Genomic DNA, 20,194 nt, shown 5'->3' on the forward strand with positions numbered 1-20,194 from the left:
CATTGTCAAAGCAAACCGTAACCCTTTGTTGGCTTTCAAAACTGGTTGGCCTCTTGGAGTCTTCTATTCAGGCGATCTTTCCCGGTCCTTTCCACTACTGGGCTCTCCAACGCCTCAACATTTCTCATTTAACAAAATGACTTTCTTACTCAGACAAAATTCCACTGACATCCAAAGTTCACCACAAACTTCAATGGTGGCTCTATCAGATGTACACATGGAATGGGAGGGCCACCTTGTGTCTAGTTCCGGACTTGGTGATTGAATTCTGTGGCAGTCGACACAGCTAGGGTACTTGTTGTGGCACCCTGACCACTGGCGACGGATGGTCTCAGTCCAAACTATCCGTCCACATAAAATATCTCAATTTGCTCGCAGGTTCTTTTGCCATTCGATCATCAGCTCCCAGTCATGTCCACTGTCATATACCGCTTAAGATGGACAGTGTTTCAGCAGTACAGTACATTAATTGCTTGGGTGGTACACATTCACGTCTGCTTGTAAAGATGCCAAAGACTTCTGGAACTAGTGCCCACAACATCAGATCTTGATGGTAATTCACCTTCCAGACAAACAGAATACAGTTGCCAACTTGAACTCCAAGATAATGCAACTGTAGGGTCTGTGTCTGACGGATCATTTTGCATGGCAACTGACTTACCAGTTACCATTCTTTTTCAGTTGGAGATCAGACCCTTTACCACATGTACCGGATTTATTCTGACAGATGTGGACGGGACTGAATTATGCCTCGGCCCCACCCATTTTATATGATCTTATGAGTAGCTCTCCGGTTAGACAACAGGTACCAGGGTTGGTCCTAGTTACTCCCTTCTGGTGAACACAGGCGTGGTTTCCCCTTCTCCTGGAGCTGTCTTGCGACTGTCCCCTACTCCTACCATGCTTCGCCACCCTTCTCTTGGGCCATCTGGGGCAACAACATCCTCTTGTCCTGCTCCATCAGTTAAAACTAATGGCTTGGAGGCATTCGGGAGATGTTCGCAAGTGCCAGGCCTTTCGGGACAGGCTTTTGACCTCACTGAAAAAGCTTGGGCAGACTTTACCCACATAATATACCAGGCAGCTTGGAAAAGATGGGCATGCTGGTGCTTTGAACGGGGTTTGGATCCTGTGGCAATGGATGTAGTTTATGTCATACATTTTTTGGCATCACTAGTTTCTGAAGACCTTTCTTATGGAACAGTCTGTCAACTAATATAGATAAGCCATATCAGCGGGTCACCTTCTGGTGGCTAATAGACACCCGTGAACCCGTTCTATGCGACATCAAAACCTAGATAGTCAAGCTTATTGGATGTTTCCTTGGTGCTTAAGTTTCTGCAATCCTGGCCAGACAGCTCCCTCTTATCGAGAAACAACTGTCTGCTAAGTTAACGCTTCCGCTTTGCCAGATTTCCTGTAAACGTGTCTCAGACGTTCGAGCCCTTGACCTGGTAGGTAGATGGCATAACTTTCCTCATTACCAAACATACCAAATTAACCACCAAACAAGCAGTATTTACCCCTCTGCCCGGGGATTGCAAATGGTGTGTGGTCCTCTGTCTAAGCAAATATGAGAAAGTCATAGCACCACTCAGGAGGACTCCTGACGTTCAGGTACTCATTTCTTTGCTTCATCCCTACATGCCTGTATCTTGCCCTACCTTAGCATGTGGTTGAAGTATCTCTAAGCCGAAGCTGCAGTGGATGTCTCCATTTTCAGGGCCCACACTGTTACAGGCGCCATGCCCTCAAACTCTTAGCAGTGGGTGCTTGCTTAGACGAAATTATCTAAATGGCTGATTGATCATCTGACTCTATTATCAAGGAGTCCTATCATAAGCCAGTAAGTAATTCCTGTTCTATGATTGTTGTTAAACTTTCAACATGCATAATCTGAAGCCTCTTGTCCTGCCATAGAATCAAAATATTTTTAACATTTGTGACCAAGAATTTTCAATTTTATTAAGGACACAGAGGCAAAGATTATCCCAACAAGAAACGATATGGCTGTAGCTCTGCTGTCACATTATCAACTACTAAAGTATTCCATGGAAATTTCATGTATACAGTTAAGACAATGTTATCCCTCAACAAATTTATAATGGAGTGGTTAATTTCCTTATTTTCAGATCAAAAGCAAGAGTAAAATAAGGACTTTCAGTTCTCAAGGACAGATTCTGAGAGCTAGAAGATGCTACACTGACGTTTCATTCCTACTGTACAGTATTCAAAATCTCTGCTTGGATTGACTCCCCAATGCAAGGCATGTATATTCTCTGCAGTTTCCTGACAGCCCGTTTCCCTTTTGCGTGTGTTACTTATTGTCTGTCTGCTTCTATGATGTTATTATTACTTTTAAATCTTTCACTTCTTCAAGGTGCTGTGAGCATATTCTATTCTCTCTTCAGTGTTGTCACTGGGAAAGAAGTGTGGGCATCATTAAACACAGACCACAGCGCCATCAGTTGCTCTTTGTTTACTTTTTGCCTGAACTTGGCACCCCTCCTCCTCCCTTTTACTCATCCCAAGCCTCTTCCTAATGCTATGAGCTCCAAAACAAAAAACACAAAGAAAATTCTAAACCCTTCCCTTTTATCTCTCCACTATCCTTTTCAATCCAAATAACAGACTAACATGTCCCCCGCTCAAATTAATTTCATATCTCACTATACTAATTCACCAATAATCCTTTATGGGTTCCGGAGCAACATGCTACTCGCCAAAAAAGCACTTCAACACCTCATCAGGGGTAGCAAGCGCTATATAAATGCAAACCTTTTTACCTCTTCTACCCCTTCGCTATCCTTCTCAATCCAAATAACTGACTAACATATCCACCACTCAAATTACTTTCATATTTCACTACAGTAATTCACCACTAATCCTTTATGGGTTGTGAAGTAGCGTGCTACTCACCGAAAAAGTGCTTCAACACCCTATCAGGGGTAGTAAGCGCTAAATAAATGCAACCTTTTTTTCCTTTTCTAGCCCTCCACTATTCTTCTCAATCCAAATTACTGACTAACATATCCACCACTCAAATTACTTTCATATTTTCACTATACTAATCCACTACTAATCCTTTCTGGTTTCCGAAATAGTGTGCCACGTCGTGAAAAAGTGCTTCAACACCCCATCAAGGGTAGCAAGCGCTACATAAATGCAAACCTTTTCCCCTCTTCTATCCCTCCACTATCCTTCTCAAAACAAATAACTGACTAACATATCCACCACTCAAATTACTTTGGTATTTTCACTATACTTATTCACCACTAATCCTTTATGGGATCCGGACTAGTGGGCTACTCGCCGAAAACACGATTTGACGTCTAGTTGAGGGTAGTAAGCACTATATAAATTCAATTACAATACAATACTTCTTGTATTGCCCTTCCTCACATTAATGTTTTATTTGGAACCAATGATTCCCGAAAAGATTACGAGACTTTTTTTGATTGTATTTATTTATTTGCAAACTTTTTAAAGCTCTGTGCAGCAAGCTAAAATGCATCTGGGCACTTTTCAGTCCATTTAAGAAAACCTAGAAATGTAACAAACCATTTGTCTTCAGAGTATTACAGAGCTCCACTAACTATAGCCGCTATCATACAAGCGGTAATTGTCTGTATTTTCTGACCACTACCATTTTTTAAATATTTTATCCTCCTGAGATGACTAGAGGAGTGGGTGGGAGCAGTTGGGTGTGCTACTTCTGTGCAATCACAGTCTCACGCAGAGCCAGTTAGAGATGGAATTTCCCAGCAGCGCTGATGCTTTGCAGTGGTTTAACAACTTAGAGTTTCTGCTTGCTCAAATAGGTGTAATTTCTGATATTTATATTTCTAAGTCAGGACCAGAGGCGAGGATTATGCATTACTTTCTTCACCTTCTATTAAGAGCAAGTTCATATAAAGTAAAAAAAAATGTAACAGAACCACAACTCCCATGAACCACAGGGAGTAACCATGGCCACCAATAGTCCAATCAGTTAACAGTCTATGAGTCTATATAATCCAGATCATGCCATAGTCCTTCCTCTTTCTTCACTGCTCCTCGTCAGTTCAGTCGCTTTCATTCCTTTTTCCTGACTAGTTGGGTTATAATGTTTTTGGGCTTTATCTGGCGTGTAGTTTCTTTGTGAGTACTTCTGAGACTCTGTTCTGCGGGCACGCTTTCAGCAGCGGCACCCGACTGTCCCGCTTTATTACGCACTGTAGGCATTTTGCCCGAGTGCGTCTCCTGATACTGCGCGGGTGCGCTAGGTGGCACACTTTTGTGCTTTCAAGCGCTTTCATTTGCGATGCACAGCAGCTCGACAGCGCTCCTGTGGTTGTGTCACGCTGAGGGGAATCGAGTGTTTTGCTCAGTGCCTGCTTCCCTCCCAACCCTCGCCTGACACTGCGTATGCGGTAAGGGTTGTAAGCTGCTGGAATGATCACAGAGTATTACTGTGATCATTAGTGTAAACACTGTTGGACGCAGAGTACTGGCAAGGGGGCTGCCCGTACGATTTCTCACAGGGTGTGATAGTGCTCTCACCCTTTTACTAATGCAGTCCCAACGGGACAATGACTATGCACCCACACTTGCATCTGCAGAGGTGGACAAGCTCCTTTCCAGAGCCATTTCAGATGAACTTTCCCTCTGCAGGAGAGAGTCGACAAACTGTCGGTCCAGGTCTTCAAGGGAACAGGAATCCTGGGGGGCAGGGAGGCTGGGCCTAGTGGGGTAACTTCAGTTCCCACACGCAAGGCTGGGAAACATAACGCGGGGCACCTGGATGGCTTTAGTCGTCTGACCGAAGTCCTCCGTAAGAGTGAGCTCAGGCTGAAGGAAGCACCCAACCAGAAGAACACATAACCGGGACAATGGGTGACGACTTTGGAGAGGGTGGCATCACTAGGGGATAAGGTCACAGCGACTCCTGAGATTGACCTCAAGCTGTGTACTTTTTTTGCCAAATATAAGAGGGAGCCCAAAAATGGGATCGACCGATTCTGGAGGGTATGCCAGGACAAATGTTTGGACGTGGTGGGACCCCCAACGAAGATTATCAAACTTGCAGAGCACGCAAAACAGTCCTGGAAGCCTCTCCTCACAGACGATGTAGCGGGTTGGGTGCAGAGGGCGGTCTGCCTCCTCAGTAAAGCCAACTGCGCCCTCTTTGTGGAACGTCGTTGTTCCCTTCTATTAAAGATAGATCCCAAATTGGGGGAGCTTTCTTCTTCGGAGGAAGGTCCTATAGCTCAAAGCACCCTCTTAGGCAAAACTTTGGTCAAGGAGTTGGGGAGGTTTGTCTCAACGTTCTCGCCCTTGACAAGGCCCGGGTGTCTATGAAAAATATTTTCAACCTCTAGTCCTTCAACGAGTGGCTGGTCTATCACCACTTCAAGATGGAGGGGATCCATCTCCTCAGGGACCTACTTCAACAGGACACCTGGTTAGCGCATCTCAATCTCAAGGATGCCTACCTGACGGTCCCCATCTTTCCTCCCCATTGCTGGTTTCTCCAATTCGACTGGAGGGGGCAAATCTTCGAATTTTAGACTCTCCCATTCAGCCTGTCATCGGCACCCTGGTGCTTTACAAAACTTCTCAAACCAGTGGAGGAGTATTTCTGGACCGTGGCATTAGGTTAGTCATCTATTTGGACGACATCCTTCTGATCAAGAGATCTCCAGATGGCTCACCTGAACACCACCATATCTCTACTTCAGAACTTGGGGTTCATTATCAACCAACAGAAGTCGCACCCGACCCCACAGCAGAGCATGATATTTTTAGGTTTCTGCATAGACGCCAGAGCAGCGAGCCTGCCGGACAAGAAGGTATGCAAGATCAAGAAAGAACTGAAGAATGTTTTCAAAGGGACAGAATATCTTTGTGTCAACTAGCTAGGATTGTTGGCTTGTTATAGTCCTCGATACAGGCTATCTTCCCGGGACCGCTCAACTACAGAGCTCTGCAGAGACGGAGGGCGGCTCACCTTTGGAGGGGACTCACGTACTCCGAGCTGGTGGCGCTGACTCTAGAGGCCAGGATGGAGATCCAGTGGTGGATCGGCCACATGGAAGCATAGAACAGCCGTGCGATTTTCGGCTCCTGCCCGGATCTAGTGATAGAATCGGACATCACCTGTCTGGGTTGGGGAGCCAGATGTGAATCGACCCCCACGGGAGTCAGATGGCTGGAGGAGGAGCTATCCCTTCACATCAATTATTTCGAACTCCTGGAGGGATCGTTTGCTATTCGATCACTTACGAGGGAAAGAGTATCATGCTGTGTACTCCTGAGGATGATCAACACGACAGCGGTGTATTACACCAACCGGCTTGGTGGTACCCTCACGCGGGCCCTGGCAGAACTGGCCAAGGACATCTGGCACTGCTGCCTCCAAATACAAAAATGAGAACTCTACCTATTTGATTGGGCTATGCTATGCATCGATTGATAATTATACCCACTCTAAATGTGCTGAAATAACCATGCTCTTCAAGGCAAGAACATTTATATAAACATTACTTTGTTTTTTGGTTTTCTGTATACAATTTTTTTATATATTTTTTTATATATTTAGTAGAAAATTGATTTATCACATTAAGAGATCATATATTACCAGTTCCAAAGAAAAACAGGTCCCATTTACTCATTCATCACTCACAGCATACATACAGTATCATACTCAGACAACCTCACTCATACGTAGAAAGAAAAGCATAATAGAAATGTTAGAAATGGGCTAAAACATTCAAGTTCCCATATAGGGAGATTGAATAGGATAAGGCAGTTTTTAACAGGAACTGTATTCAAGCGCCAATGCGCATTTCAGTGAGACACCCATTCACTGGGTATCATCTTCTTCAGGGCACAAATGATGGGAAAGAAAACGGATAGGCAATGTGGACCTTTCAAGATCGAGATATGATGGTAGATAAGCTGCACTGTTGGAGGTATATAAGCGGACCGGAATGGAGCTCAAATAGAGAAATGTTGCCTATCTGCAAAGTAGTGTGAATTCTCGAAATCTAAACTTCTAGATCCTATTGTTGTCCTTTGTAATGGTATACAAGTCGTCGCAGAGGCTAGACAATTGACAGTTGGCAATTATCAAAAACCCGCCAGTAAGGTAGCTTCTTAATGTAAGAACTCGGGCTCGACGGCGTGAACAAACAAGCACCCTAGGTACGTCACGCTCATGTTCTGGTCCAACACATGCTTTGTTTCTCTTCATCCAGCGAGTGGCAGCACAAGTCAGGAACCAGAGAGCCTCGCTGATACTGATCACTTAGATATGGCGATCACAAGCATGGTTCCCTTCTCTCCTGGCAGTGGCGTCACTAGGGTTGGTGTCACCCGATGCGGGTAACTCATGGTGTCAACCCCTCATGACTTACCGCATGGACCTCCTCCACTCCACCCGGTCCCACAGTGTTTTCAGGGGCTGCTGGATGTGCACGAGACCCGCCGGGCCCACAGAGATACCGCGGGTCGGGTATTTTCATTGTAGCTGGTAACTCCTGCTATTACCCTATCTTAGATGGGGAGCCTTTGGAATAGGGTCCAGAAAAGTAACTTTCAGTCAGAGTTTTAGTAAGACGAACAAAAAAGAAAATCATCTCTAGTTACACTCAATAGCTGTACACTGTCTCTACGGTGAGATGGAGACCGAAAGAAAGACGCATGCACTGGCACCCTATCTCACAGACCGAAAAAAAAACATACAAATGATGCTGCAAATGGTGTCCCATCATTAGCGTGAGGTAAGGGTCATAGTCAGGGTCTTGTCCTCGGGCCAGGGGACCACCCTGACGTCACTGCCCACACGAGCAGGGGTTTGGGACTGGTGCTACGCTCCTGTGATGCTCAGCATGCATCCCTGTCACTGCGTTTGTAGCATCTTGTCCTGTTTGCAGTGACTGCCTTCTATGACAGTTTGCTTTGTCAGGAGCAGCCTCGCCTCACTGTATTTCTTTGTTCCCCTCCTTTCATGTTGCCTTGTACTTTGCATGCGTGCCTTGTTCCGGCTGTCAGGACCTTGCTGGGTGGCATCAGTTGGCGCCTTTTAGCCCCTTTCTTCCTCTGTCCATGAGCTGTCTCTGTTAGCATTCCCTTCCTTCGACCCGGAGTTCCCTTTGCTGCTTCTCTTGGCCCGAGGATCGGCTCCCTGTCCCGGGTACCACCCTGTCCCAGTCTTAGCTCTGCACCCCCCGTGGCAGTGTGCAGTTGTTGCCCCAGGGTGCAGTTTGCTGTGATCTCTGGTTTCTGCTCACAGGGCCCCATCGTGGTTTATGGTGTCACGTGTCCACTCTTCAGTAATACCAGCTGTCGTGGGTCTCTGTCTCTAGTTCACCCAAAGTTTCCTCATGCCTCCTTCAGCTGTTCCCTCTCCCGGGTTCTGCTTTCTCTTCTCACTACGACAGCCAGTACCATTTATTCCCAAACTGTACCTTACTCTCGGTTCCAAAGAGGGCCTGAAGCTTCGGGTGTTGCATCTCCACCCTCTGAGGTCGCCTCTGCCTCGGCCCTCTTGTCAGCCCTGCTCCAGCTTCACACCGAGGAGTCGAGATGCAACACCTGAGGCGCTGTAGTGAGAGGGCAGAAACTAGGACTGACTACTGGCACAGCTTTCATTCTCAGGCCCCTCTTGGAAGGTTGCTCGTCATTGTAAATTTGTATTTTTTCCTGTACATTCCTCACCCCTGCATGCTGTGTTGGATTTTGTGTTTGTGTGCCCTTCATTTTTAGTCTCCTGTTTTTCTTTGTAAATTGTAATGTTCTATTTTGTACTACTTTTCTCTTGTAATGTAACTAGCTCTATTGTACAGCGCCCTGACACCTTCGGGTAATGTCCGCCCTTTATAAAAATACACTAAATAAAATAAATAAATAAAACCGCTTCAAGCATCCTTCAGGGACCTACCAGAAGACCCCATGCCAGGACATCCCCTAATCTGAAGGCTCCATACCCTATACCAGGACATCCCAAACTATGAAGATCCCAACCATGCCCTAAACCAGGACATCCCTTACTCAGAAGACCCCCACACCCTGCACCAGGATATCCCGTACTGCCATCAAACCTGGGGGCATATTATCAAGAAAGGCAATAACATTAACATTATTTAAAAATTCCATTATTTTTCAATATAAAGGTAAAAAGAACTTTAAAAATTTATAAAAATTATAGCATACAAATTCATTCGGAGGCTGCTTGCACAATATCATAAGTTCCTTCACCGTTGTAATTCTGCAGGAACGATAGATAGGGTCTAGGTATCTTGCACGGGCTATGGTTACATTAAGATTAGGACATACGAATAATAAATGCTCAACATTCTGAACACCCCCTTCGCATAGTGTACATTTTGGCGATCTTCCAGATAGCCATCTCGATGTAAATGCTAATACAGGTAGGATGCCCAGTCGAAGCATAGTAATCACCCTCCTCGCACCATGCGTTAAGGTAAACCCAGTGTACGGCTGGATTTGTTTATATTCCAGTAGGTCTGCAAAGGGTTTGTAAGTAGATAGTTTATTACAATGTTCAATGTCTAGTTCATAGCTCAGTTTTGGAGTAAAACATTTTAGAAAAAGTTTCATTTGCGCTGTTGACCAGGTGAGCAGAATGTCTGGACTGATGTTTGCCATTTGGAATGCAACAATCATATTCTCTTGAATTCTCCGCAGGAAAATGCTGCTAAAGCAGAGATAATGATAATGATAATATGCATTTGAGAATTTCCATAGAAGCCCGGGTTCTGGTGTTAACATGGGCTTCTATTGGAATTCTCAAGGGCATATTTCTTGATAATATGCCCCCAGGTTTTTCACGTGTCTTGCTTCTTTCCTGTCTGTCTCTCTCTCTCTCTCCTCTCTGTCTCTCTCAGTCTCTGTCTCTCACTCCTCTCTCTCTCCTCTTCCATCTGCCTCTCTCTCTCCTTCTCTGTCTGTCTGTCTCCCACTCCCCCTCTCTCTCCCCACCTCTCTGTCACTCTCTCTCTCTCCTCTTCTCTCTGCCTCTCTCCATCTCCCTTTTCCCCTGTCCGCCGAACATCCACCGTTCTCCAGTTCGCCTGGCCTGTACCACAGTCCCCTACACACCCCACCTCACCCATTGACATCCACAGACCAACAGAAAAGACACACACTGTCTGTCGACAACTGACAGGGACGGGGGCTGAAAATAGGGAAGATCACTTCCCTATTTTTGTAAACTTTTTGGCAGAACTTTTCCAGGAGGGTCTGCCATATTGTAACATCAACTCCTTCATTGTCGGCTATTTCTGCGGGACATAGTAGGCAGTATTACCAGCATTTACCAGCACTGTTGTACGAGCGTCCTGCATTTTAATCTTCCGTTTTCTCATCTCTGTTAATTTTATTTTTATTTTTCCCTGGTTTTAATTGTGTGCTCACGCGCCCCCATGCCCACTTACTTGCATAATAATATTGGTGGAAACCACCGCCGTTTGAGCGGGTCCGGTTCCGGGGAGCTTCAATCTCGCTCGCCATCTTGGGAGCGAAGGGGTCATTCTTGGGGGCCATTTTAGAGCGGTCTAGCGCTCTGGCGAAGCGTGATACGCCTACTTAAGGCGCACTACTCTGAGCGCAGCGGTGACGCACAGCGGGTGCGCCTTCCCTGTGCCTGAGTCGTGCCAGAGTCCTGCCAGTCAGCGCTAAGGAGGCGCGGGGCGTGGCAGAACCCTTAGTTTTAGTCTCTCGGATCATGTTGTCTACTATTCTATATTGAAGAGAGGAACTGCTGGCCATTAGGAGTCGGGTTACTAATTGTGATCATACTCCTGTTGGCCCTTTATGTGGTCCGTACCGGTGCACGTGTGGTGGCTGGTCCTTGGATTCTCCTGTCCCTATTCGAGCGGTGGAGACGCTTCGTTCTTACAAGAGCGCGATAGGACTGCGAGAACTCACCATCTGGAACCTAAATGTGAGATCATTGGTCAAACATCATCAGGAGATATATGATCTTATCAAGGACGAGTCCCCTGATCTGTTCTTTTTGACAGAAACTGGGCTGCAGGATACGGACACTTTTATCCTGAATCTGGCCTTTCCCCCGGATTATTCTATCTACACGCTGAATCGTGCTACTAGAGGGGGAGGGATTGCACTGGCCATCAAGTCGTGCTATCCGTGTGAATGGAAAGTTTTAAAAATACCGGGCTGTGAGAGCGCTCTTTTTAAAGCTTCGATTAGTAATCACTTCACCTTTTCTGGTATTTTGATCTATCACCCTCCGGGTTGTGACTCTGCTTTCAGGGCCGCGCTCCCTGATTTAATTAGCACTGTGGCATAAGGATGCTCTAACTTTAATATTATCGGGGATCTAAATCTCCATTTTGACTGTCCGACTGCCCTTTCTATCAGTAGCATCTTGGCTGATTTAGAGGCCCTGCAACTTACCCAGTTGGTCACATCGTCCACTCATATGGGAGGGCATATCCTTGACCCTTTTTACCAACTTAGAGGGGGTTAGAGCTCTATGCCCTACTCAGATCGCCTGGACGGACCATATGTTGGTGAAAATGCTTTGTTCCATTCATGAGTCTCCTTTTAAACCGCAGGAAAGAACTGTGTTTAGGCGACACTGGAACAAACTGAGATTGGAGGATCTCTACCATCTTCTGGAAGAGACTCCATTGGGCCCCTTAACAGAGGTGGAGTGTGGTTATGATCGCTTTTGTGAGTGGATTACCCACGCTCTTGACTCACTGATCCCCATGGTCTGGTCTAGGTGTCGCACAAAAGAGCCCAGCCCTTGGTATGACAGCTCTCTAGCGCTTCTTAAAAAAGCCTGTAGACAGGTTGAGAGGAAGTGGCGAAAATCGTATGATCCGAGGAAAAAGGCATGCTACCTCGCCAAAATTAAAATATACCATAGGGCAGTGTGCAGAACACGTGCAACCTTTTATGCCCAAGAATTCCAGAACAGTTCTAATCCATCGAAACTCATCTTTAAGGTGCTAAAGGACCTGATGGCCAAAAGAGCAACGGTGGCGGAAATCTGTTCGGATTCTCACTGTGAGGACCTGGCTTCCTTTTTCCTCGAGAAAGTTCAAGCCATCTATCGAACTTTCCCGAAGGGTACTGACATCTTGGAGCCGGTCAGTTGTAGTTGGGGTGGAGGTGAGTCTCTTACTACTCTGCCCGCTTTATCTACTGAGGCCTTTAACATCTTGAGCCTCAAAATTAAATCGAGAAAGTTCAAGCCATCTATCGAACTTTCCCGAAGGGTACTGACATCTTGGAGCCGGTCAGTTGTAGTCGGGGTGGAGGTGAGTCTCTCACTACTCTGCCCGCTTTATCTACTGTATCATCTCTGCCTTCAAACACACACTCTCGTCTAAAGAGCTCTTGTGGGAGCGGACACGTGCACAGCTAGTGGTGCCAATTGTAAAGTTTGCTATGCATTTGACAGCTACATCAGCGCTTTGGGCGTCGGATGGCTTAGATCAGTGAAAAATGAAAGTCGACAGGGGACCCCTGAGTTTTTATTAGCATTTCATGTCTTCTAAAGGGACTAAAAAGCATTGAAAATGCAATATGTCTCGCCTTTGATTAAGTTTAAGCCATTTGCTTTGCTATACAATACCAATAACAACACAAATGGCTTTAACTTAATCAAAGGCGGGACCTATTGCATTTTCAATGCTTGTTTAAGCCCGAAATGGCTTTATTTTGGCTGTCCCCACTTGAAATTGCCTCTGCTTCAATAGAAATTAATGGGGGTGGGGGGAACATTCTCCCAATTATTTTTAATACCCCTCACTTTCCTATTCTAAAATGTTGGCATGTATGTAAATGAATACCGGAAATGTTTTGCAAATTCTCTCTCATCTACTTGATCTTGGCTCTTTTGGAATAGCAAAACGTATACAAATAGCCGGAATGTTTTTATCTGAAAACGGTACCAACTCTAATGGCAGACTGAAAACTCTTCCATTGGTAAAGCTTTGTAATCAAAACCGAAGGTCGGCAAGAGAACTTACCGGCCGTATTCCCTGTACCATAGCCTTGGAAAAACCACTTCGGCCCATTAATAGGGCAGATATAACGCTCTGACCTCTGCTCAGCGTTGACATTTTGTGCAGATCTTGCAACACCGCAGCCATATTTGCCTTGGAAATAAACTAGAAGACGTGTTTGAGCATTAAACTCAGCTGAGCGCTGTCAGAGCAGCCATCTTAGATAGGTCATTGTACGTTCACAAAACTTGAAAGCATTCCCGTAGTATTAGTCCCTTTTTTACGTCTATTGACCAGAGTTTGCCATTGGCGGAGATGCTGATTTGTGTCATGCTAGAGGTTTATGAGGTTACGGCGGTGAAGCAATAGCCTTCACTGAAAATGCCTCGGGACCGGTGCTAAGCGCGTGCGTAGTGGTCTGTGTGGCGGAAGTAAAAAGCGTTGCCTGGCAGCAAACGCAGTTTCTTGCTCACAGTGAGACATCTGACAGGCGCGTGCGCAGTGCGGATTTTGCTCTGAAGTGTGGCGGAAGCGCTGTGCTATATCTTGCACTACCCATTGCCCTGTTTGTCAGTAGCGCTCAAGATGTCTCTACTTTTTCATGTGCTCTTCTTGCTTGCCGCCCCAACGCTTTGGGCTCAGTACACCCCCGACTGGGATTCCCTGGACGCGCGCCCGTTGCCTGACTGGTACGATGAGGCCAAGTTCGGGATATTTCTGCACTGGGGAGTCTTCTCGGTACCTTCCTACGGCTCCGAATGGTTTTGGTGGCACTGGGAAGGCGATCACAGTGCGGATTACGTAAACTTCATGAAAAAAAACTATGCCCCAGGTGCGACGTACGCCGACTTCGCACCCGGCTTCACCGCAGAGTTCTTCGACCCGGACGTGTGGGCTGAGCTCTTCGAGGCTGCGGGGGCCAAGTGAGTGCGGGAAAGTAACAAGGGTGGCGGGACGGGAGGGATATACTTAAAACAAAGCACTCGGGTTGCTTTGCTCGCACCGCCAACATCCATATACCTTGACAGTTTGCACGCATTTATGAAAGGGAGGCGTCTGTTTGAGTTGAATTGATTTCAGTTTATTATTCCAGTGTTAGAAAGTGGAGGGCAACCCGTCGGAACCGGGTTCCAGCAGCTATTGCATGCTGGCTAGATGGCCTTCCCATGCTGAATTTGACCTGTAACTTTTTCAGACACCGGGACATAAATCGGCAGCGCCCGCATGTTGTTAACATATTGTTCAGAGCAGCAACCTCCAGGCAGTGAGGGAGCTTTTTTTATGTTTACTTAGAACCAGGCCCAGCCCTCTTTTGTTCAATTATCATGTTGGCCTGGAGCCTAACACCTAGATGGCAAGGACCCAAAGGCACACCGGTTATCACTTCAAGTGCTTTAGAGAAACTGGGTGCAGGTTTTTGACCTTGTTCAGCCCTGTATGTAAAATATGAGGGTTATGCTGTGTTGGAATCATATTGTCCATACCTGTGGACATTATATATTAAGAGTGAAAGGTCGGTAGAAACACAAAGTGCCGATATACAACATAGCACAGTGATTGTCTGTAAAAAGACTGTATTGCTTCCCAAATGAACCCCTCTTTGCAAACTTAGAATAACAGATTGAGAAAGAAAATGATTTACTGTTGGTATGAAGTTCCTTGATACTAAGACATGGATCTCTGTTATATGTTAGAAGGACTGCAACTTATGAACTGGAAGTAAGAACGTGATCAAAGTGTCATAAATAGTAGCCCAGTTACCTATCTCCTTAAAATACAAAACTGTGACCTGCATGTTACACGATGTGCTTTGTAGCTGGCACAGTAACCTTAACTCTCTATGCTACTTTTATGAGTCAAAACCGTGTCTAGACAAAACACTATCCTCCCCAAGAACTGTGTTAACCACTGGAATTCTCTTACCAGAACCCCCAGAATATCACGCTCTTGTGATCAGTAAAACATCCACTTTTTAAAAAATCCTGCAACTTTCACAAAAGTGCCTGCAAAATTAAGTAAGCTAGGATATATTTACTGTCACCTTTGTCCTTATTGTTAATTTCTTTGAAGCAGATTTTTTAAAATAAATGTTTGTTGACTGACTGCTTTTAAGCTACGCCCCTCGTGACACTACCCTGTATTCTATGCCACACCTTGACCCCCAGTTTATGAGTTCACTGAGTAAAGTATATCTCATTCACATTTGATAACTCATGACACGCTCACAGGAGAGGCAAATCCATTTCAGAATTTATTCAACCATTCTTTTGTGTAGTTCGGTCTTTTGGAATATTCACTGTGGGCTTTTAAGGAAGGTATCCCTAATTCACTACATTTGTCTACTTCTTGTTAGATGGCCAACAAGGCACGTTTGAGCTGTAAGTACTGTCTGTTGTGGGTAACTCCATCTCTGTTATTGTTAGCTTACTCTGCAGTTTGACTTTCCAATGCCCGCTGCTTACAAGACATTCCGCTCTCCGCCTGGCCCGCTAATCGGGGCGCAATGAGAGATGCCGGTATCCTGCTTCTGAAATTAATTAGAGTTGGGCAAGCCAACCAATTAACAGGAAGAGCCAGGCCAGAGCCAAGCCAAAGCTCTGACTTGGCTCTTAGAGCCGATACACGCGACCTGTGTAAATCAAACAGAAAACACATCATTTAAAATATGTGAAAGTCTCTTCAAAACTGGAAAAAATGTATTGCTGTACAACGTGGGAGCTTTGTCTTCATGCATCACATTATAGCACTGCACTGAGAAGTACTTATTAAAAGTGCTAGGTTTTAAATACAAACCATTAGTGAACTAAGAAGGCAAGCCATTTCGCATGTAAACCCGATGATGGCCCGATTTGTTACAGGGTAACGCTGTTGTTTATTAAATCAAACGCAATAGATCTTTGTAAAGTTGGTCTTTTGGACTCACATATTTCAACAGTACTTTAATATGTGATAATGAAGAAAAAGATATTCTGGTGAAATAAAGTATTTGCTTAAAATTACACATAAGCAGGAAAGCCACGATTTTATCCAGGTTTTCTGGTGTCACTTTGTAGAAATCAGTTACTAACTTCGTATCCATTTGTCTTTTCTTAATGTTCAGCTTTGTTTTGACCTATTTGTAATTTTTTCTGCAGTTCTTATATAGTGCAAACTGGAACCGAGCACAAGTTACATCCCACAAGGGCACATTCATTTTTAATTGGCACAGAGAGATTAAGTGATTTGCCCAGAATCACAGGATGATGGGCCGACACTGTAACAGGACATCCGGGGTAGAGTGAGGGTGGCAGGCCAAAGCCTCATGAAAGTTTACCTCGTTATGGGCTCCAGTTTACAACAGGACCTCGAGCAGAGATAGAGCTAGGGTTCAAGCTCGAGCCTGGCTTGAGCTTTCAGTGGCTTGCACCTATAAGATTACTACCCTTGCTACTGTGGCTCTTGACTCCTTTTTCACACTTTTTTATGCACATACTGGTCCCTCTGAACCTTGCTGGGTTAACACTCTGGTCCTTAGGTTCCCCTTTGTTGGGAACTTAAGGATCAGGAAATTCACTGTTTGCAAGTGAGAAATGCAGGTCCTTGAGAGTGTAAGTTGAGAGCAGTTTTGGTGGTGGGTTCTCTGAGGTTAGCCAGAGAGCAGTCCTCCTGCAGCATGGCAGAGGGTCCGGTGGTGGTTGTGCTCTGTAGTTTTAAGTTGGTTTGAATATCAATTTTGCAAAATTGTATGGAATTTAAAGTGTTTAAAAAACATTTCCCTTCTGACAGCTTTTACCCCCAAATCGGATTTTGGCTAGCCTGGAGTTTTCAAATCTTATTGTGCATTTTTGTGGTGGTATCTAACAGATGTCTCTTGCCCCTATCTCTGTTTTTTGTTGCACACCATTTACCTTACATTAGTTTACTTCGAATCTACTCATTCTTTCAGTTGTCATTATTCAATGTAAGACAGTATCGTCATTGTTTGTTTTACAGTCTTAATGTGCACTTATACTTCAAAGTGCATGAATGCTATATAGAACTGTTCAAGAAATGAATTCGTGCCCCTCTTTTGAATCATATATGTAAGATCTGAGGCCTCATAGACTGCATCAGCTTCACTGTTGAAGAAACCATGTGGTGCTGGAGATTTCATTACAGGCGCCTCATCTCCTGGACTGACTAACTTGAATGGGAGTGCAATTTGTGGGCCATCGTGTAGAATATTTGCCAGGGTATCTTGGACATGACATGTTGATTGTGGTTGCAGATGGTACAGCGGACAAACTCCGTGTTACACTGTGTATATCTATTGGATTGATCTCTCTCCATCGACTTGTTTTAATAATGTAGTTCTTATATTGTTGACCGCTCATGTTTATGCTTCTTATGCCCAAGTTGGAAAATATCGAAGCTCGTTTAATCCCAAAAAAGCATTGATTTTCTTAGGTGTTTATAGTAAACCACATTCCCATGTCAAGATGATGCAGCCGCAGCTATTTTCCTGCCGCAGGAGTTGCCTGGCTCAAGGTGCTGCTTGATATCTGAATTGCACCTCCTAGTTTGAATGTCTTATACTAACCCAAGCAAGTATGTTTTTATGTGGTTTGGAGTAGAACGTGGATGAAGAAACATCATGTGATTCAGCAGGCAACTCTGCTGAATGCAGCGCGGACTGCACCCTTTTAACCTTTCCTCTTCAAGGGCACTAAAGGTAATGGAGGTGGGGCCATGAATAAGATTCAATCCTACCCAGCCACACATAACCAACATATTCTTATAAATAATGAGGTAACCATTGACCGCAAATTTGAATCTAATAAATGTTTGACAATGTATGCACTCCTGCAAAGGGGCTTGTCTGCCAGTAATCAATTGTATGTACCCATAAGATAACAATACAAACAAGCATTTGCAATGCAATAGGTCTCGAATTAGGAAAGTTAGTTATTTGTCCTGTACATGACACATTTGTTTGTTATTTTTGAAAATTGTGAAATTAATAGCTTTGTCATTTACAATGGTAATACTTTTATTTTTTGAAAATGTGACACCTGTAGCATTTTTAATGCAACATGTTTTGTATTTACGTGACTTAGAAGTATTAATTTTACCAATAATTAAAAAAAAAAAAATTAATACTTAAATAAAAGTTATTGTAATTTATAATTGTAAGTAGATAGAGACTGGTTTTAGTAGTCGGGAAGTTGTGGCGCACAAGCAATAGTTACGTCGTGTGTGTGTTGAGAAACCTAAAGGGATGGTGCTAGCAGGAAGGGGAGACGCTCACAAACCCCTTAATCTGTATAGTAAAACCATACAATTAACATAAATCCTGCGCACACATATACAGTCATTAATACAATGATTAATTTTTCAGAAAATAGGACACTCTGAACGGTAGAATCTTTGTTCCAATCTTATTTCTTTTTAATTGCGTGTCAAATAGTAATTACAAGCAGCCAGCCGACACATGTTTCGTTGTAGACAAACGTTAATCCACAACTCTTAAGAACTAAAGGCTGGGTCCAAATTTTGGAAGCCCAATTCCGGTGATAATTCCAACCCGGCGGGGTGACACAATAATTTCTTGAATAGTGATGTTCGAGGATAAGGGTACCAACTATAAATGATCAAATTGAAGTGAAGACGCCAGTATTCAAAAACGGGCTACAACAGTATTCCAATTGTAGAATAAATGTTGGATCATGAACAAATTATCAAACAAACCGGCAAATCCCGGTGCGGCACGGGTGTGTGCTCTCCTTAAAGCTCTTCAAATTCACGTCTCCTCTGACTGGCGTCTACTCGAAGCTTCCGAGTACCAGTCCTTGGTTCAGATGGAGTGGAGGAGTGTGGCTCACTGATTAGAGCGGCAGACTCTGATGCAGAGGTCTGGCCCGGGGGCAGGGTCCTGAGCCCAAAATGTCCACTGACTCGATAATTCTCGCCTCGGTGCCTATTCTAATCATGGGGTCCCACGCTGCAACTCTGGGCAATAGTTGCTTAATCTCCACTACGGCGGCCCACCCGCTGCGGGATGCCTGGCTTTCACCCTGGGGATACCCAGTAGGGGTTATCTCACAGGGAAAAGCCAGGACGGGTTCCCAAGGCAAACGCCTTGATGCCTTCGGGTGATACGTGCGCTATATAAGTCGCAATACATTTACATTTACAGATGCTCCGTCCATCACCACCCCCTTTTGTACCACTTTGTTCGCCATAAGTTTAGCAGGGTATGCCCAGACGTGAGTCCCTTGCTCACTTTGCCACTGGATTCAAGCAAGCCGGGCTGAAGAAGGCTGAAATGCCAGAAACCGGTCCTCGGAAGCTTGTTTCCGGTCCAGGGAAGGCATGGCTTGGCAGTTTGGGCTGGACTGTTCCCATGAGGCACAGGGTCTTACTGATTTGCATATGGCCATGTCTGAACTGGGGTGGCAGAGTGGGCTAAAGAATGGTGATGGATTAAATCCAGATCTGTTGACTGGGTGTGAGTGTTTGATTGGTTCAGATGCTCCGTCCATCACCACCCCCTTTTGTACCACTTTGAGTAGAGTAAAGAGGCATAGAGTGAAGTGGGGGGGCGGGGGGGGGGGTGTGGCAGAGTGTTGCACCAGACGCCAGCATTGCTAAAGCAGCCCTGGTGGTATGCCATTGTTGTTTCAGTGGAACATGTTTGCCTGTTTCATTATTGACAACACACCCATTCACGAAATAGTATAAAAACTATGTTTTCACATAAGGAGGATGTTTAAGGCTGTAATTTAAATAAGGTTGTTGGTTTCTGGGCTCCTGTTTTTATTTTTTCGAAAGCAATAATCTGTGCTATGTAGGTTTTTTTTTATTTTTTATTTTTATTTTTTAACTTATTTTTTATTTTTAACCAGTGGAAACAGTAAGTAGTACAGTGTCACTCGCCTACATCCCTTCTCGGGCCGGCTGCATTGTCTGTCATCGTCAGATCAGGAATCATGTTCAGTGTTAACAGAGGTAAAATAGGAACTTTCATTCACAGTATAATAAATGACCAGTGGATGTACCAATGCGTGTCTGTACTATATTACATATTGCATACAAACAAGAAAAAGAGAAACTTGTCAATCATTTAGGTCCCTCCCCCCCGTTAGTCCAAACTTCCCCCCCCTGTCACACTCCCCCCTCCCCCAACCGGCCCAAACTAGATGCGCCCATCAATTCCTAAGTCCTTCTGTGATGTGTGCTCTGGACTCTGT

General features: G+C 44.8%; 2 protein-coding genes across 2 annotated transcripts in view; one reads left to right on the forward strand and one right to left on the reverse strand.

Annotated features, from left to right (window-relative positions):
* Positions 1-13,211, reverse strand: part of HMGCL (3-hydroxy-3-methylglutaryl-CoA lyase) — a 218,970-nt gene extending 205,759 nt beyond the window's left edge. The window contains exon 1 of the mRNA XM_078680817.1: positions 13,011-13,211. Within this exon, the coding sequence (XP_078536943.1) occupies positions 13,011-13,133 (123 nt within the window). The 5' untranslated portion in view covers positions 13,134-13,211. The remainder of the gene's footprint in view (positions 1-13,010) is intronic.
* Positions 13,212-13,339: 128 nt separating this feature from the next.
* Positions 13,340-20,194, forward strand: part of FUCA1 (alpha-L-fucosidase 1) — a 113,218-nt gene continuing 106,363 nt past the window's right edge. Inside the window, exon 1 of the mRNA XM_078680819.1 lies at positions 13,340-13,909. Within this exon, the coding sequence (XP_078536945.1) occupies positions 13,572-13,909 (338 nt within the window). The 5' untranslated portion in view covers positions 13,340-13,571. The remainder of the gene's footprint in view (positions 13,910-20,194) is intronic.

This window comes from Lissotriton helveticus, chromosome 3_1, assembly GCF_964261635.1.
Source record: "Lissotriton helveticus chromosome 3_1, aLisHel1.1, whole genome shotgun sequence".
Taxonomy (NCBI): domain Eukaryota; kingdom Metazoa; phylum Chordata; class Amphibia; order Caudata; family Salamandridae; genus Lissotriton; species Lissotriton helveticus.